The sequence below is a fragment of the Pavona decussata genome, unplaced genomic scaffold, assembly GCF_977016875.1.
Source record: "Pavona decussata unplaced genomic scaffold, jaPavDecu1.1 SCAFFOLD_40, whole genome shotgun sequence".
In the NCBI taxonomy this organism is placed as follows: domain Eukaryota; kingdom Metazoa; phylum Cnidaria; class Anthozoa; order Scleractinia; family Agariciidae; genus Pavona; species Pavona decussata.
Genome location: NW_028145462.1, coordinates 2,905,975 through 2,923,123, shown reverse-complemented (window position 1 = coordinate 2,923,123; position 17,149 = coordinate 2,905,975). Strand labels below are relative to the sequence as shown.

The following is a 17,149-nucleotide window of genomic DNA, read 5'->3' as shown; positions in this document are numbered from 1 at the left end:
GCAATAGAGCGGTTTTCAATTGAGTGCCGTAAACCAAAACAAAAGTAATTACCGTGGCCAATCAGAACAGATGTAAACGGCGCAATGAACCAATTAGAATGCGAGGCAAATACATGTGTTACATGTGCATGTAAACCGGCGCCAAGCGCGGGAAAACGCGTGCAAGCAAGTCACGATTGGTTTGGTTTTGCTTCTCATTGGTTGAGAAAGTGGCACGTGTTTTGCCAACCAATCACAGAGCAAAGCAAAGCAAAACCAAAACAAACCCCAAATTACTTTCGACACTAAATTGAAAACCGCTCTATTAACAATATTTACCTGCCAAGAAGACTGATATTGTAGTAATTTAACAGCTCAGGCCAGTGTCTTCGATAAAGACCTTTCCAAAGTTCAACGGAAGGAGCTTTGAAGGAAAATTCTGTCCTTTTGCGTCTTGTTGGCTCCGTCTCTCTTTTCTCGTCTGACCGCAAGTTCATCCTATCCCCTCCCTGGGTGAGTTTCATTTCGCTACCTTCGTGATTAAGACTATACTTCTCAGAGTTTGAATTTTCACCTGACTTTAGCTTTTCCTGGGGTTTGTCCACAGACTCTGAGCCTGGGACACTCATAATGTATATAAAATAAAATATAAAGCAGATCTGTGAATTAAAACAAAAAAAAATCGAAAGTTAATAATCATTATAGTTAATTTTCGCCTTTTGCTTAACACAAGTCCCAAGGTATTCATCTGTTCGAGTTTGGAATGAAACGAAAGCTACTGAGCAGTACGTTCCTGTTGTGCTTTACAAGGTGCTTCAAACGTTTTGAGTCTGTTGATGAAATCATAAAGTGTGATCATTCTAATGAAAGCTACTGAGCAGTATTTTCCTGTGTTGCTGTTTACTATGCTACACAAGGCAGTTCTAACATTGAGTTTGTTCATGAAATTTTAAAGTGTGACCATTCAAATGAAAGATACTGAGAAGTACTTTCCTGTGGTGTTGTTTATTATGATGTACGAGGTAGTTCTAACCTTTTAAGGACGGTGCCTACTAATACAGTAGTATTTTTGTGTGGTTTATGACTATGGGGGAAAAGCAGATCTTAGCAAGGGCTATTGAAATCCAGAAAGAAAATTGGGGGTAACCGCGCATTTTCAGAGATAATTATGCAACAATATTTCCAAAAGGCGCCAAAATATAAAGCAATGTATAGCAGTTTTTGCTGAATAGAAGCTTAATTATCCCTGAAAAGTACATGGTTACCCCGAGCAAGAGCACTTGTTAAGTTCTGTTTTCTCTGCTTAGTTTTAAACCGCGCAAAAATATCCCTGTATAAGTGAGCACCACCCATAGGAAACCCGAGTATCTCGAGATGCGCAGAACGTATGCGCAGTAACAATAGTAGGCACCGTCCTTAAGTCTGTAATGAAATCCTTCTTGGTGGCTATCCAAACGAAAGCTATCCTGTAAAAGGTGGCTCTCACTTCTGAGTGCGCATGAGCAGCACAGTCTTACCATACAGGCCTTCTGTACAATCCTTGTTCTCGCCCAAAAGTAGGCAACATCGAGCCTCTTGGGTAGCTTCTTAGGAATCACCGGGCACTCCCTAGGGGGTGTACTCTGAGTCAACAGCGATGACGGCGGCAATGGAGGAAGCAGACCAAAGAATTCCACCGGCTTGGAGGAATGAGAGGGGCTGGGTACTGGTGACGGCGGACTTTGAACTGACTGTGGAGATGACGCTGCTTCAAAGAGAAACATTCGAAGAAAGCGTTGTGTTTTAAAATCGCGTTTTAAAGAATAATGAAAAAGCACAAAGAAAATTTAAGGCCAAACTGTTTAAAAAACTATTGATAACACCTTTGCAGTCCTACGTTAAGGCAACAATGATCTAAACTTTTTTGTTTTTTTCATTCTTAGATGAAATGATAAAATTGACGACATTGTCACATAACGCGGGTGTGTATTTTGCACTGAAAACTTCCCATGTTTTTGAAATGCACAGTAACAGCTTACGTTTAGTGGTTCGTGTTACAGTAATCAGTTGGTTGGTTGGTTGGTTGATTTCAAATAAAGGTAAGGCAACTTGTCGCGCAACAATGTTGCACTGCAAGTTGCGATTGTTTGTTCCTTGTATTACCAACCTCCGCGCGCAACAAATCTTCACGTTTCAGAAAGTCGACGCTCTTTCTACTTTTTGCAACAGGAAAATTTGAATGCTACTAAACCAGAATTTATGCTAGACAAGTAGGATCTAGGCAGAGATTACATACTTTCCCAAGGGCGCCTAATCTTTGTCTCGATGGTCTGCCCATTGAACCAGTGACCTCTGCAAAATCTCTTAGCATTTATATTGACGAAGATCTCTCTTGTAATACTCACAATGAAAATGGTCATTTCATAAGACAAAACCGAGAGATTCTGCTGCGCTTTGGTGTGCTCTGGAACTAACAGACTGCTGGTTCATGACACGACAGAGGAACATATTCATGTATTGGGTTAGAGTTGTAAAACGCGTCACACAAAAATCCCTTATAAAATTCCCTCGTTCACTCACGGCATTTTAATTTTAACACTTGACTAACCTTGTTGTGTACCGACTGAGGGAGTCCTTTGCCTCGGGGTTTGCTGCAGCCGCTGAAGATCTGAAAGCTGATTAATGAACAGAACAGATCCTGAAACTATCTTTGATGATACAGCTAAGAGATGAAGAAAGTTTAACCCTTAAAACTAACACGCATGTTCTCCTGTTTAGCATTGGGAGAAGATGCTCAAACCTAAGACTTGTTATTTTTGTGATCATTTCCATAAATTCTCATCACCTGTATGTTTGAACAAGTAATGATACTGTATTAAGGAGAAGTAAGATGCTTGTCACTATTGGGGGCCTAAAGGGTTAGACAAGACGTTCCGGCCGCTATAAAAGGCATAGGCCCTACATTGCACTTCACTTCAGTCCTTTTGGATGTAAAATCCAAATATTGACAACTTTCAGTCATGGCACAATGTTTTCTCTACAGCGTCATGTGAAATGAACATGGTTCAAAAATTCGCTAAGAGCAAAACACACCACTTCAAAATAGAGCGGTTTTCAATTGAGTGTCGAAAGTAATTTCGCATTTGCTTTGATTTTACATTACTACGTTCTGTGATTGGCTAACAAAACTCGCGCCACTTTCTCAACCAATAAGAAACCAAACCAAAACCAATCGTGTTTTGGCCGCACGCGTTTTCCCGCGCTTGGCGCCAGTTACATTACTTCGAATTCTGATAGGTTCGTTGTGTTGTTTCCATCGCTGCGATTGGCCAGAGTAAGTACTTTTGTTTTTTGTTTTACGACACTCAATTGAAAACCGCTCTAAGAGACAAATTAAATTATTAATGGACCATTTTCACGATGGCGTCGTTTACTACAACAACCAGATTCCTTCACCGCCCTCTTCTACACTCGGGTGCGACACTCCGCCGATGTTTATGGTGTTAACGATTGGCACAATGTCATCTTTATCATGCTTACCACAACATGAAGGCATGCAACAGATTGCCAATAAGGACCTTAAGCAGCGATGACGACGACGGCAACGACAATGTCAAAACACAGCGGTTTAGCAAAAACACTGACCCTGCACGTGCGTTATTAATTTTGGTACATTTCTTTGCCGTCCTCTGCAAAACAACAACGTGATAACTGAAATGACCATATTCAAGGCTTTGTGGAAAACGTGAACACACGACGATGAATTTTTCTTATTTTCTTTCTTAACATGCACGCCACTCCTACCAATTTAGTTCTGGGTAGTTCGCTGTTTGCGTAAAAGTTGAACGAGTTGACATAATCGCGAAGTAGCACAAATGAAATAAAGTTATATTTTATTGGCGTTGCCGTCTTCGCTGCTTAAGTTCCCTTACATTAAAAGAGAGACATTCTGATAATATATTACCTCCATTCTCCTGATGTCAATGGACAGAACAGTGACGAACAGCACCATTTGAAGGAAGAAGTCGGAAAGCAAACAAACCAAGGCAAAAACACAAAACTCCTAAAAAAAATGGAGAATGTGATTGTTTTAGATCTTCTTCTTCCCACCTGCTAAGGTATTGGTCGAATCGCAAACTAGAAAATTTGCTGAGACAACCATTTCCCTCATACTCAGGCAACTTTCCCAAAACGTAAGAAAACTGGACCCCAGCTAAGAAGTTAATTTTAATGAAACCGTAGTGCTGCAACCAGAGCCTCGTACAAAATAGTGCATTTTCATATTCTTCGTATTGAACTGGATCTACGTAGCTTGTAATGGAGGCTCTTGCACGTGAAACGATTTCCTCGGGGGCTTTAGTCGCGTCTGTGAGTTACAATCTTCAGTTGGACAAAACCATTGAGAAACAGTTTGTGGACCTCCAAATTTCACCGTTACATTCATACATCAACAACTCAGGCCAATTTCCCCTTATGAGTGTTACAGTTGTATTTTGGCCGGTGAAAAAAAATATTGGGGAAGCAGGGATGGCGCAGTGGTTAGAGTACAGTACTCGCCTCCCACCAATGTGGCTCGGGTTTGTTTCGCGGACTCGGCGTCATATGTGGGTTGAGTTTTCGGTTGAGTTTGCAACAGAAAATTTGAACATACACCATACCTGTATAGCAGGAACGAAGGAGCAGTAACCAGCTAACAAAACCGCTATCTCTGTTCCCAGGTTCTTCATAATATACCAGCCTTCTTTACTTAATCCTAAACGAAAAAAACGACATGTAGATGTACGACATAAATGGTGTTTCTGCGACTTTTAAATTTATCACCTGTGTATCGCCTGCTTTCCCGTCCGTCATTCCGTCCATCCAAAATAATGTTTAAGATAATCGGTGGCCTAGCTGACGCCGTCATATTTGTCGGACATGTTACTCGTAATAATTCACTTAGCGATTACGGATTACGTTCTTCCAGGATGAACATTGAGCTCCCCAAAAATAGAATGAACTATTTTGAAAATACCTTTGCATTTACGGGTGCAAAAGTTCGGAACAATCTTCAATTTCCCTTAAAGAAGAAAATCCTTAGATAGGTTTAAGAGTGAACTGAAGTTACTTTCGGCGTCAACAAATCGTCCGAATAGTTCGTAATTTCTTGACCAGTGTAAAAAGTCTTAACTAACTAATCTATGTACGGATTTCATGTAATATTTCCTGTATTATAATATGAGAAAATACCGTGTTGAAGTAAATATATCCTGTTCTATCCTATCCAATCAGTCAGTAAGCCACTCAGTCAATCATTAACTCATTCACTCACTTGGTTATGATTGGAAACCAGCATTTTTTTTGTTTTTCAGTACTCTACCACGAGTATTAAACTAATATCAAACAAGAATGCACGCTTCCTTTTGGGGTCAAAATCCATGATTTGGTCATTTTTACACGTCTTAAACCACCATAAATGTTACTTGAGTGCCTTTTGGAGCATCAGCTAAAAAAGGCACAACGCCAAAACACTGTACTTGCAAAATTGGCTCTCCTTTAATAGTGGTAAAATGAATTCAAACCACACCCACAAAACCAGGTTCTGGTACTTTTGTAGGCTGCGAGCAAGCTCTGTATTAGGTCAGCAAGAGGGTATAGCGGATCGGCAAGCAAAGTGAGCCACAAGAGGATTGGGTTTGACACTAATAGAGAGCTTGTTCACAGGCTTGTAATTTTAGGGGGTGGAAGAATGGGGGCCAGGTAGTGTCCACGGGTATGAGTCTATTTCAAATGCGATAATCAGTAAAAGATGATAAATATATAAGCTTGCATGGTATATTCTTTTGTGTGTGTGTTAATAGAGGTACTTGGAAATACCTTGTGCAACTCTTATCTTAACTTCTAGATCCACTGGAGTTGACACCACAGACTTTGTGATCACCAAGATGTTTTCAACACCAACCACAATCACAAGATATGGAAATATGTCGCTGTAAAAACAAGTCACAAAAAAGGAGTCACTTGATGTCTTCTTCAGTGACTATTTGGCAAATTGATTCTTTATATTCAACAGACAGGTTAATAAATCATCTCTGCATCACCAGTGAATGAAATGGTCGCAGCATGGATGGTTGAATGACAAGAAAATCCCAAAATCATGGTTAGGAAGGGAGGTGCTCCTACGTGCCGCAAAACTTAACCCAGCTTCAAAATGCCAAAACACACAATGCAACATTGCACATGACCTTGTGCAAAAAAGCGCATCCAACGTTGCCTACACAACAAGCTGCTGTGTGTAAAATTGCTTGAAACTTTGTTGCAGAATGTTGCAAGCAATGTTTCACACACTGTTGCATTGTGTGTCCTAGCCTCTAGTTCGTTCGTTCGTTCGTTCGTTCGTTGATTGATTGATTGATTGATTGATTGATTGATTGATTGATTGATTGATTGATTGATTGATTGATTGATTGATTGATTGATTGATTGATTGTGACAAAGACAGAACAATGAACAATGCTCCAGTTGCAATTTGTTCCATCAGCAACATCTTTACATGAATTTGCCTTGTGCCAATAAATTGATTCCATGGCCAAATGTGTTATTCATGTAAAACCAGGACAAACTCCCTAAAATAATTTCTAAAAGATTACTCAGCAAAGACTATTAATAAGCTGAGAATGTTGCATTATTTGAAGTGAGTGACACAGGCATACTCAGAAAAAGAAAATCCGAGGTCAGAGTTCTCCCAATTGGAGTCGAATCTTTGACCTTCCGATTACTAGTTCAAATGCCCTACCACTGAGCTATAGGAGACTCGTGGAAGCTAAGGCCATTAAACTGCATGTCATGTTCAAGAAATAGAACAGTAAGTAAGTAAGTAAAACCTTTATTTAGACACGATAAGTATTTAAGCTATGCAGCTTGTGGGGTCATGAGTAGGGAGTAGGGAGCTTAAGCAACGACGACGGCGACGGCAACAACAGCGCTGCAATACAATAGGTTAGATGAACAAAACAATCACTCTGCACGTGCGTTTTACACTTTGGTACATTTCTTTGCCATCCTCTCCAAAACAACAACGTGAAATGACCAAATTCTAGGTTTTCTGGAGAACGTGAGCACACGACGGTGAAAGTAGAGTTGCAACCCCTCCCCCCACCCCTTCAGAAAGAAGAGTAAACTAAGAGATAATTTTCTCACCTGCTGTCTAGAGTAGTAACAAGGCCAAAGAAGGAGCATAATCCTGAAGCCATGACAAGAGACGCGATCACTGAGATGACGGCACTGAAAGCCAAACCCCACTTGCTCTTCACCATCTCTATCTTCCCTGTAAAAAATAATTTATCTCCGATCAATTCTCTTGCTTTAATTTAAGTTACTCTGTAAATTGTATTTCAAAAATGGCATCAACTCACCAACAGAGAATGCCAAGTACAGAAACACTATGCAGTAGGTAACACAGAGGGGAAGGAGTTCAATGAGCTCTCTGTCCTCACCCTGAAAAAAGTAATTATATATTTAATTATAAACCACAAACATGTGTTGGACATGAGATGATAGATACTGTATAGCTAACAAGGCACATAGCACAGAATAGGCTATAATCATTACATTTCCAACAAATGTGAGTAGAATATAATAAATTGTTTATTAATAACAATCAAGTGCTACAATCACATGCAATCACAGTTGTTGATTGCCATGTAATTATTGTGACAAACCAACAAAAATACCACCGTTCTTTGCAAAGGTTTCTGTCAAGAAACATCCACTTGCAACCTCTACTTCTTTTATTTAACAAGAATATTTCTGCCTTCATCCACACCTTGTAGTATATGTGCACGACATCATCTCTTTCAACACTGCCATCTTTTTTTGTTGGGGAAGCCAGAGGAAATTCCTTCTTTAACTGCTTGCTGAGTTCATCTATGTAACTGGATAGACGGAGATTAAATAAAAATACCATAATTTTTATAAATAAATGATTCCTATCACGAGAGAAATGTGATATTATAATTGACATTTTTTTGGTCAGTGACACAGCAATAAATGTACTTGGGAAAAATATCTGAGCTCCGCTCTCAAGACGAGTCAAATGTTGTTAAATAAATAAACAAATTTGTAAACTTGTATTGCGCATGATTCCATGACAAGAAGATCAAATGGCTTTACAGTATGGGAATGCTCTCCAGATTGAATGTGCATTTGGAAATGTTGGTTTTTTAAGGAGAATAGGAACAATGGAGTACCCGTAGGAAAACCTCTTGGAGTAAGGATGATCAATCGAGAACCAACAGCAAACTCAACCCCCACAACGCCAAGTCCAGGAATAATTTCCGGCCACATCGATGGGAGACAAGTACTCTTACCACTGCGCCATTCCTGCTACACTCTCCTAGTTGGCAGATGTTTGATTCATATGACTCATTTGCCCTATTGACTGATGTATCAGAGTTAAGAATCTCATATTTACATCTTGAGTCATGTGATTGGGAAATTAATATTGCTACACCAAATCTTCAGTTACGCCCCTTACAATGTAATACTCAGGCCGGCCTTCAAAATATTACATCAGTTGACATTAATAATGGAACATGTGCCCTTAACTGAGGTGTCAGAGTTGGGAATTAGCTATATGGTACTGTGAATCAGGTGATTGTGATTGAGGAATTAAGATTGGATGCCCCTGGATAAATATTGAATTAAAAAAAAAATAAATAAATAAAAAATGCCAAATATTCATTTATGCCCAGGTTACAATGTAATACTGAGACCTTCAAAATTTGACATTGACAATGATAAAGGAACAAGGGCCTTTAACTAAGGTGTCAGAGTTGAGAATTAACTATATGGTACCTTGAGTCATGTGATCGTGATTGAGAAATTAAGATTTTTATGCCAAATCTTCAGTTATGCCCCTAACAATATGCCATTCAAAACGTTGTATTGACCTTGACATAGGGACATGTGTCCTTTTTAAAACTGAGGTGTCAGGCGGGGTCATAGTTGAGCCACAATGAACAATATTGTACCTTGAGTCGTGCGATGACAGCACAAGCGTTATGGCATACTGGATGACATGATTGGGCCCATCAGTGTGCATATTAGGATAGATTCCTGTCTGTCTGAGTGGCAAACCAAGTATGTGCTCTGTTGATAGCAAAAAAAAAATTTTAACATCTTACTTTTAGTCACAAAAAAGTTTATTAATAATCTTGACTGTTGTACATCATGTCCACTGTTAACTTAAACGCTGACTTTCACTACTTCATTACAATATTTTGTGTATAATTTGTACTAATCTGTAATAACTTAATATCATTAATTAAAGGGCTGAGAGTATAACCGACTTAAATGACTTTTCAGATCACTTGTTGTTGTTTTAGCTCAGCCTTGTTCACCCGAATTTCTACATGTGGCCTTAAATTCCTTCAGGAAATGCTGCTCCAATGTTTTATCCGCTGTTTTGAGCTTCATTTTGTAATTAAATGGAAATCTTGCCCATAATCACAGGTTGTTATTGCAAGTGAAGTGCAAAACATCAATTAATCACAGGTTATCAGTACATTATAATGTAATATACTGATAACCCTTAGGGCAAAATGACATTTTCTCCAGATCCAGGACTACAAACTCAATGTCCATAATGATATACCATTTTAAAGCTACTCATGACTGTATTTCATAACTGATATAATTATGAATGAGAAAAGCTATGGCTTTGAGATAAATGGCCTTAAAACGTAAAAAGTTTAAAAGTTCAAAAATGTCCCAATTCTTGTGTATATTAGGTATACCCCTAAACTATAGCTTATTTTGCAGTTCTCAACATGTTCATTAGTGTGAGAGATGCTTTAACTTGGTCAACCATATCACATATGGGAGGGAGTTAAGTTTTCATCCTTTTAATGAGAAGATCTTCACAAGACCATCTTGGTGTCAAAAATTCATACAAAACGGACAAATGTTGACAGAGTTATGGTATTATGTGCCAATTCACACTCTTAGGGATTAAAGGGTTAAGAGAGTTTTGGTGAGAAATTTCCAAGCACCACAATGGCTTGCTTCAAATTGAAGGACTTCAAGATATTGAATGTGATGAACCCTGATTTCCTGACAACAGCCACTGGATCCATACATGTACCTCTCAGCGCAGTATTGAGTGATGGCTTGCTGTGGTCTAAATAAAGATCATCAAGTATTGAGGGGTCTTCATCAAACCTAAAATGGCAACAATGTAAATGTTATCAAACGTTACTGCCATGCACATGTATCATGCATCAATGCTTATAGTGGCATGCAGAGGTAATGAAATTTATGTTAATTTCTTGCTATTTTTTCTATCTTCTTTTTGGCAGCTATTTCAGTTTTCAAAAAGCAAAGATGTAACGTTACAACTCAGTCTCTTGGCTAACCAGTTGAAAGGGGGTAGAAAGGAAGGGGGGAGGGGGGTGGGGAGTAGGTGAGATGATAGGGTATGAGCGTCTGAGGAGCTGTCCAAACAACTCAATATCAACATTCGATTGTTTGAACATACAGTGTATCTCACCAAGTAGATCTGACTGACTGACTGACTGACTGACTGACTGACTGACTGACTGACTGACTGACTGACTGGCTGGCTGACTGACTGGCTGGCTGACTGACTGACTGGCTGACTGACTGACTGACTGACTGACTGACTGACTGACTGACTGACTGACTGACTGACTGACCGACTGACTGACTGACTGACTGACTGATTGGTGCTCGATAAAAACCAAATATTCATGACTGACTGACTGACTGACTGATTGGTAGCCAAATTACCTTTACCAACCCAGTCAATAAAAACCAAATATTCATGACTGCCTGACTGACTGAAAGACGGGCAGACAGACAGAAGGACAGACAGATTACAAGACTGAAGGAGGCAGTCCTGAATAGATTAAACAATTTTATGAAAGAAAAGCTACATCAGGCACAGTGCTTTACACAGCAGAGTTCCTTTCCATCTACAATCGTGGACAAAACTGTTAAGGAACTTTTACGTCAATCTCCAAATTCGACCACTAGAGTTATGATACGTTAACAACACAGCCCCCCCCCCCCCCCTCCCCCTCATCAATGTTGCTCTATCGCTGAGAAAAAGCCTGGGTCATCGTCCGGGCTTCAAAGCAACCTACTGATTTAGGGGGAGGGGGGAGTTGCTACTCTCCACGCGGTGTTTTCTTTAAGATAGATTTAAAAATATGCCCAAAATTTGCAGTTTTCTTAACAAGTTTTGTCCATGATTGTAGCTACATCAAATTAGAATTTGGAAATGGTGGTTTTTGTTGAGGGAGGGAAAGAGGAATCCTAAGAGCAGGGTAAATCTAAGACAACCCACTTAATATACAATGTCAGCATGAAAGCCAAGATTGGAATTCGAACATTACGAACATTACCCCACAGCTTCTCAAATCAAGTTCTCTATTTACGTACCAATTGAAAACAAAAATTGAAGAGTTAAGTACAAGAGGAGCATTATTTTTAAGTGATAGTGTATCTGTCTGTTCTTAAAATCACGATAACTCCAAAGAAGCTCTATTTTGGCAGACAGACTGAATAACATGAAATGCAATGTTACAAGTTTTGTATTTATTTCTTTGCCTGGAGACTGTTTGAACCATACATACAAGTAAAGAAGTCAACTAGCAATGCTTTAATTTTTTGTTTGAGTTGCTTTTAAAAGTTGTATGAAAAGTAATGAGAACATTTTTTGTGCCATTTAACCAGTCCATGCATTGAAAAATGCGCCGAAAAGAAGCTACTTTAAAGGAATCTGACTTCAAGACCAAATCAGCACTTACAACTGTATGTCCCCTTGTACAAAGTCCTAAATGAACTTTCAGTTACTTTTAATTACTCTTTTACCTTTGTATATTTCTATTCCAAAGATTAGCAGGTGAAAGCAAAAGACATCCTTTAGAAGGAAGATATGTCTGGTCTTTGATTCTGTAGCCAGACAGAAGAGCAACACTTGAACCAGACTTCACTTGTAAACAAACATCACTTAACTTGATGGTGTTGCTCCTATAACAGAAGGCAAATGCGGTCAAGTTAAGGCAGTCTGTAACTGAATTACAACAGGTGTAACATTAACATTGCCAAGTCATGCACACCATAGCCAGTGTTTCAGATGTGAAAGGAGTCTTGAGTCAAAATTAGAATTCTGTTTGGTGGACGTGATCTGAACAACTTTTTGCCTTAAAGGGACCTAGACAGCCACACCTTTGTTTTTGTTTATGTGCGAGAGTTTGGCTATTATATTTAATTCAGAGCATGTCGAAAGGAACGAAATCACCGTGAAACTACTAAAGATAATGAAACATACTTTCAGGAACACAACTTACAGTAAAGCAATAAGATTTCGCTTCACCATGCAATATCATTAATTTTGATGGCATCGAAAATGGCGGAGGCTGACTAGGGTCCTTTAAGAGGTACCAAATCAGATGATTGACATTTACTTCTTGTCATATTTCTTGACTCACTAATACCCTGAACTGTATCACTATACCTCTCATGGAAGTCATTTTAGATTTGATTACCCAAAGGGGAACCAAACGACAAATTTTAACTCCTAAAAGGTACAATGATCATCCCCATCAGTTTTAAATAGGAGTCCCCTAATCCCCCACTCCCCGTAGTGTTTTCCTGAAATCACCTACATGTAGATCTCTTAAAAAAGCCCTTGTTGCATCAGTCATTTCCAGTAGTGCCGACTCCCCCTCCCCCCTTCCCCCACCCCAGGGCTGACCCCTAGGCATTAGGATTTTTTTAAGACAATCTGCCAAAATTGCTCCACAGCTGGAACAGTTAAGTTGTACCACAATGACAATTTTTAGAACATCAATGGATTACACACCCCTGTCGATACTGGAAATCTGTGATAAATTTTGTGATGTTAAATGCAGGTTTCAGTGCCTCTTTTATCACCAAGTTATTCTGCAGGTGTGGTCTCCACGGACTGACATGTGCCATTAAAATAAACTGCTGGATATAAAGAACTGGGTCACCTACAAACTGGAGAACAAAATGGTATTAGAAAACTTGAACAGAAGTTAAAAAACATACTGATACATCTGATACATGTACACTGTACCACGAAAAAAATGATGGGTCTGAACAGGTCCTGGCATAAGTCCTAGGTGGGGTTAGGGGGGGGGGGGGGGGGGGGGGGGGGGTAGAGAAGAGGGGACTCCCATGGAAAAGTATGGGGATGCTCATCAGAAAATTTGAGTTTAACTCCTTCAGGAGACCAATCTGAGTATGGCTGTACACAATCCCTAAAAATTACCATTCTAAAATGGACAGACAAGTGATTCTTTGTTCACAACCCTAAGAGATACCTGGATGGTTGAAAATATTAGTACTATGACTGAGGCCATCACTAATTGAAAATTTACACCCCTAATTGAGACAACAAGTATCCCTGTACTTTTCAAAAGTGAGTCCTCCCCCCCCCCCCCCCCCCACCAAGGGAACAAGTATTAATAACACCCAACTTTCATTTCAAGGACAAAGCTGCATTGAGGCTGCAAACATCCTTCTACAGTGATGGGCCAACTAGGGCCAACTGAGGTTTTAGAAAAACAAAATGAAGATCTCTGGACTTAGAGTTAGATAAAGTTAATATCAATTTACAGTACATGGCAGGTACTAACTCTAAATGTACCTTGCCAATATAAACCCAACTGTGCTAGACAGAAGCATGTCTATTGAAGTTCATTACATACATGCAAGCCATATAAATTTACTACAAATTATTATTAAAGTACTTGTAACTCCTTATCTTACCCATCTTGGTATAGTGCTGTCATTTCCCTGTAGTAGTCTTTGTGTTTGACCCCTGCTGTCAGCAACAGACACCCCAGAAGAACTCAATGTAATCCATTCTATTGTTGCTGAACCCCCAAAAAAAGGTACTGAAAGTAGGGGTGCACTTAGAAAAAAAGAAAAGAAAAAAGAATTAGTAATTCAGTTTACATGGAAAATATCAAGGAACAATTGCCTCACTAGTTACTGGTTAATTTGCAATACAAGAAACTATTGATTGTTATCCCATCCCCAACCCTCCCCTTCCTCCATCTCCCTGTCAGTGCCCCCTCGAACCTTATGAAATGTCATTGAAAATTCCAAGAGCAAGAGGAAGGGTGTTAAAACCATTTGACACTTTTAAAATGAGAGTACATGAAACCAACCTGCAATTTCCAAAGAGTTGTGGATGAGAGGAAGGGTAGGGTGGGGCTGTGTAAATAAAAAACCTTCCCCAGAAGGGGATGAATATTTTCTGTTGATGGATAAAATCTAATGCTGTGAACACTTTGTACATGAAAGATACAGTAAAAACCTGCAACTAAGAGACTACATTTTTGGGAAGTAGCCAAAACAGGTTCTGACATAAATGGAAGTTAACACAATTTTAGGCTACTTAGGTTCTTAAAAAAGGTTCTAATAATTCTGGAGAAAAGCACTTAATTTAAGTGACCACTTTTTGCAGTGTTACATTGTTCAGACTGCATTAGCGTGGTAATCTTCGTATTGCTGTGTAAATTTACATAATGTCTTGCACTCTTTTTTATTTTTTTAAAAAAAATCATTTGTACAGTAATGAGAATCTTCTTTTTTTTCTTCAAATAGGTTCTTGCACTGCAGCTGTAATGTACTAAAATATGATTTAAGAAAATAAGAACTGGTTTTCAATTTTTAGGCTAAATAGGTTCTTGTTTATAGGGGGTATAAAATCCAAAATTGGCTAACAGGTTCTTAATTTTCAGGTTCTTAGCGGGTTGTTACAGTAAAAAAAAAACTGCATTTGACAAGGTTTCTATACAAACTTGCACTTAACAGAAACCTGTCTGGATAAGCAGTAACCATGGATACAGCACGAGTAAAAAAAAATTGCGTAGAAACCTTGTAGCTTGCCTAGTGTTTTATTTCCTACGTACAGTTAAGCTACTGTAGGTAGGTTTTTGTTTCTCAGTATTTTTTTTCCAAATGATCATGAAACTGTTTGATTTTCCTTTATTTCTATTATTAGCGTTCGTCGGAGTGAAAAGGGTTCATGGATCCATGGAAAGTGTGTCATCGCCAGGGAATCACCCTCCCACCGTACATCCTTTCTTTCGATTTGACTACAATGGATGTGCATGTACAACGGCACGCTTTAATTTGACTACAATGGTTGTAGGTGTACTTTGGTACTTAACTCACCTGCATGTAAAAATGACCACTGCCGTAAAAAATATGACTATTTTCGGGTGTGTAGCGCAAAAATATCCATGTTCATAACACAGGCGAGAAATCCAGTCTCTGCCACTCTCGCTCTCCTCAACATTTTCAGAGTCTTTCGTTTCGCTTTCCATCATGATCCCACTTGCCCTCATGATAACGTGAAAAAAGATTTCCTTCCGCCGACATTAATAACTGATCTACGCCCTTTTTGCAGTTCAGAGTTCCTTTCCTGAATTTAACTCAAAGCTGCAGACTTCCTTCCTGACAGCCATCAAGAAATGTGCTCCACGGACCATGTGACACGATCAGGCCTTCGTGTAACTTCGTATCTTGTCCATGTTTAGAAGAAATTAGCGGAATCTTTGCACTTCCTCAATCCACAAACGCCTCTCCTTCTATCGCTTATCCGTTTGCTGCCATTGCGCTATTCAGATTGTGATATAACGAACAAAAATAGTGGCTCTATAAAATTGTTCCAAGTCTAAAATTGGACTGACGCCATTGTTTTTGGCGTATGACCGCGAGGTACCTTTTACCGTGGGCTCATTAATAGATCAGGCGAGATCGAACGATCGAACGCTCTTTTGTTTAAAGTCAGGTGAAGTGGTAAGCAATCCAACATTAATGAGAAGAAATATTGATTCCGGCCTAAAAATAAGATTTCGTCAGAAGCCCATTTTGTTTTAGGGGTCCATTTACCTATCTCGTTGCTAAGTACACGTACACAACAGTCAAGTACAATTTCACTTCCGGGTTCCGCGACCGACGAGTTCACCAATATTAATAAAGTATCGAAAAGGTAACTGCAAAGTAAATGAGAAAAGTATGCTTCCTCTGAAAAATGAGAAGGGTACGTTAGCCAGAAATTAAAAGCGGATAAATATGGACAAAAACCAGACAAAAAGATCGAGAAACGTGGGCAAAAACTTCTTGACGTAAACAAACGGGTTTTATTCCAAACAACGCGCGTTTGGGTCGACAGACAAGTATCATCCCAGATTTTTCCGCTTAAAAACATGAATATTCAAGAATATGACTACTTTAGTTTATCATGAAAATTGTTGCTTAGCAAGAGAACAACACTTTTGGGGGAAAAGGGTCCATTTTCTTTCTATGAGGTCACATCGCACAGAGAATTTGAGAAAGTGAACTACCAAGGTTATATTTTTGTTTAAAAGGATACAAGAAATAAATGCATCTGTACAAGTTCCCGAGGCCGTGTCTGCTGTACGTAGTATTTAAGAGTGAAGAAAGTGAATTACAGCTTGGAAAGGTTTTCGGAGAAGTAAGATCAGTCACACCGCTCTTGGAACCCCAGCCTGGGGTTCAAAGGGCGGAATCTAATGCTCCGGAAGCCGTCACGCCATGAATTGACTTCAGTTCTTTAAAGAACGCAAGTCTTACGGCAGACACAGAAGGATTGCTCCTACTGAAGTGCTAGAGGTTTGCCAACAATAGCCACCTCTTCGGATAAAGGACTAACTAAAGCTTGAAGTAATTCAGAAACGATAACTACACTCCAGACTGAACAATAAAGTGAATGCAAAGTTATTTAAGTTCCGCTCCGCACTTGTGGCTTTACGACTTCCGTTTTTGGGGGAGAAGAAAGTCTAACTACCCTCTTTTAAAGTCAATCGAGGGAGAAGCTGTTTTTCTTGAAACGTAAGGTTAGCATGCTTTTTGCGAAAATACAAAAAACAGAAATGAAAAGCAAAAATTGATCAAATTAAGACACTTCAAGTAAGCTTTATCCTTTTCTTAATTTTTGACGAAACGCAAAACGAATGCTACCAATATGATGGAAAAAGTACTTGAGAAAAGAACAACTTACAATGTGTTTTGCCACATTTTTCTGTTTTTGGGTCATGTCAGACTACACGCGTGGGGCAATGACGTCATCGATTGAGCCAAACTTAGCTTAATGAATACCACAAAATTTGGTTTGATACGACCA

At 39.2% G+C, this 17,149-nt stretch overlaps 1 protein-coding gene across 3 annotated transcripts in view; it reads right to left on the bottom strand.

Annotated features, from left to right (window-relative positions):
- LOC146483210 (sterol regulatory element-binding protein cleavage-activating protein-like) overlaps positions 1-15,861 on the bottom strand; it is a 29,140-nt gene extending 13,279 nt beyond the window's left edge. The window contains exons 1-15 of one of the 3 annotated variants that reach the window (XM_085106349.1): positions 15,175-15,861; positions 13,759-13,903; positions 12,827-12,984; positions 11,833-11,991; positions 10,082-10,158; positions 8,970-9,087; positions 7,763-7,871; positions 7,353-7,434; positions 7,138-7,264; positions 5,815-5,927; positions 4,617-4,711; positions 3,923-4,021; positions 2,567-2,633; positions 1,497-1,726; positions 319-638 (exon numbers count right to left, since the gene is read on the bottom strand). In XM_085106349.1, coding sequence (XP_084962475.1) covers positions 319-638; positions 1,497-1,726; positions 2,567-2,633; positions 3,923-4,021; positions 4,617-4,711; positions 5,815-5,927; positions 7,138-7,264; positions 7,353-7,434; positions 7,763-7,871; positions 8,970-9,087; positions 10,082-10,158; positions 11,833-11,991; positions 12,827-12,984; positions 13,759-13,903; positions 15,175-15,347 — 2,072 coding nt within the window. In that variant the 5' untranslated portion in view covers positions 15,348-15,861. The remainder of the gene's footprint in view (positions 1-318; positions 639-1,496; positions 1,727-2,566; positions 2,634-3,922; positions 4,022-4,616; positions 4,712-5,814; positions 5,928-7,137; positions 7,265-7,352; positions 7,435-7,762; positions 7,872-8,969; positions 9,088-10,081; positions 10,159-11,832; positions 11,992-12,826; positions 12,985-13,758; positions 13,904-15,174) is intronic. The other 2 variants (XM_085106348.1, XM_085106347.1) reach the window with 2 other exon arrangements.
- Between the last annotated feature and the right edge of the window lie 1,288 nt (positions 15,862-17,149).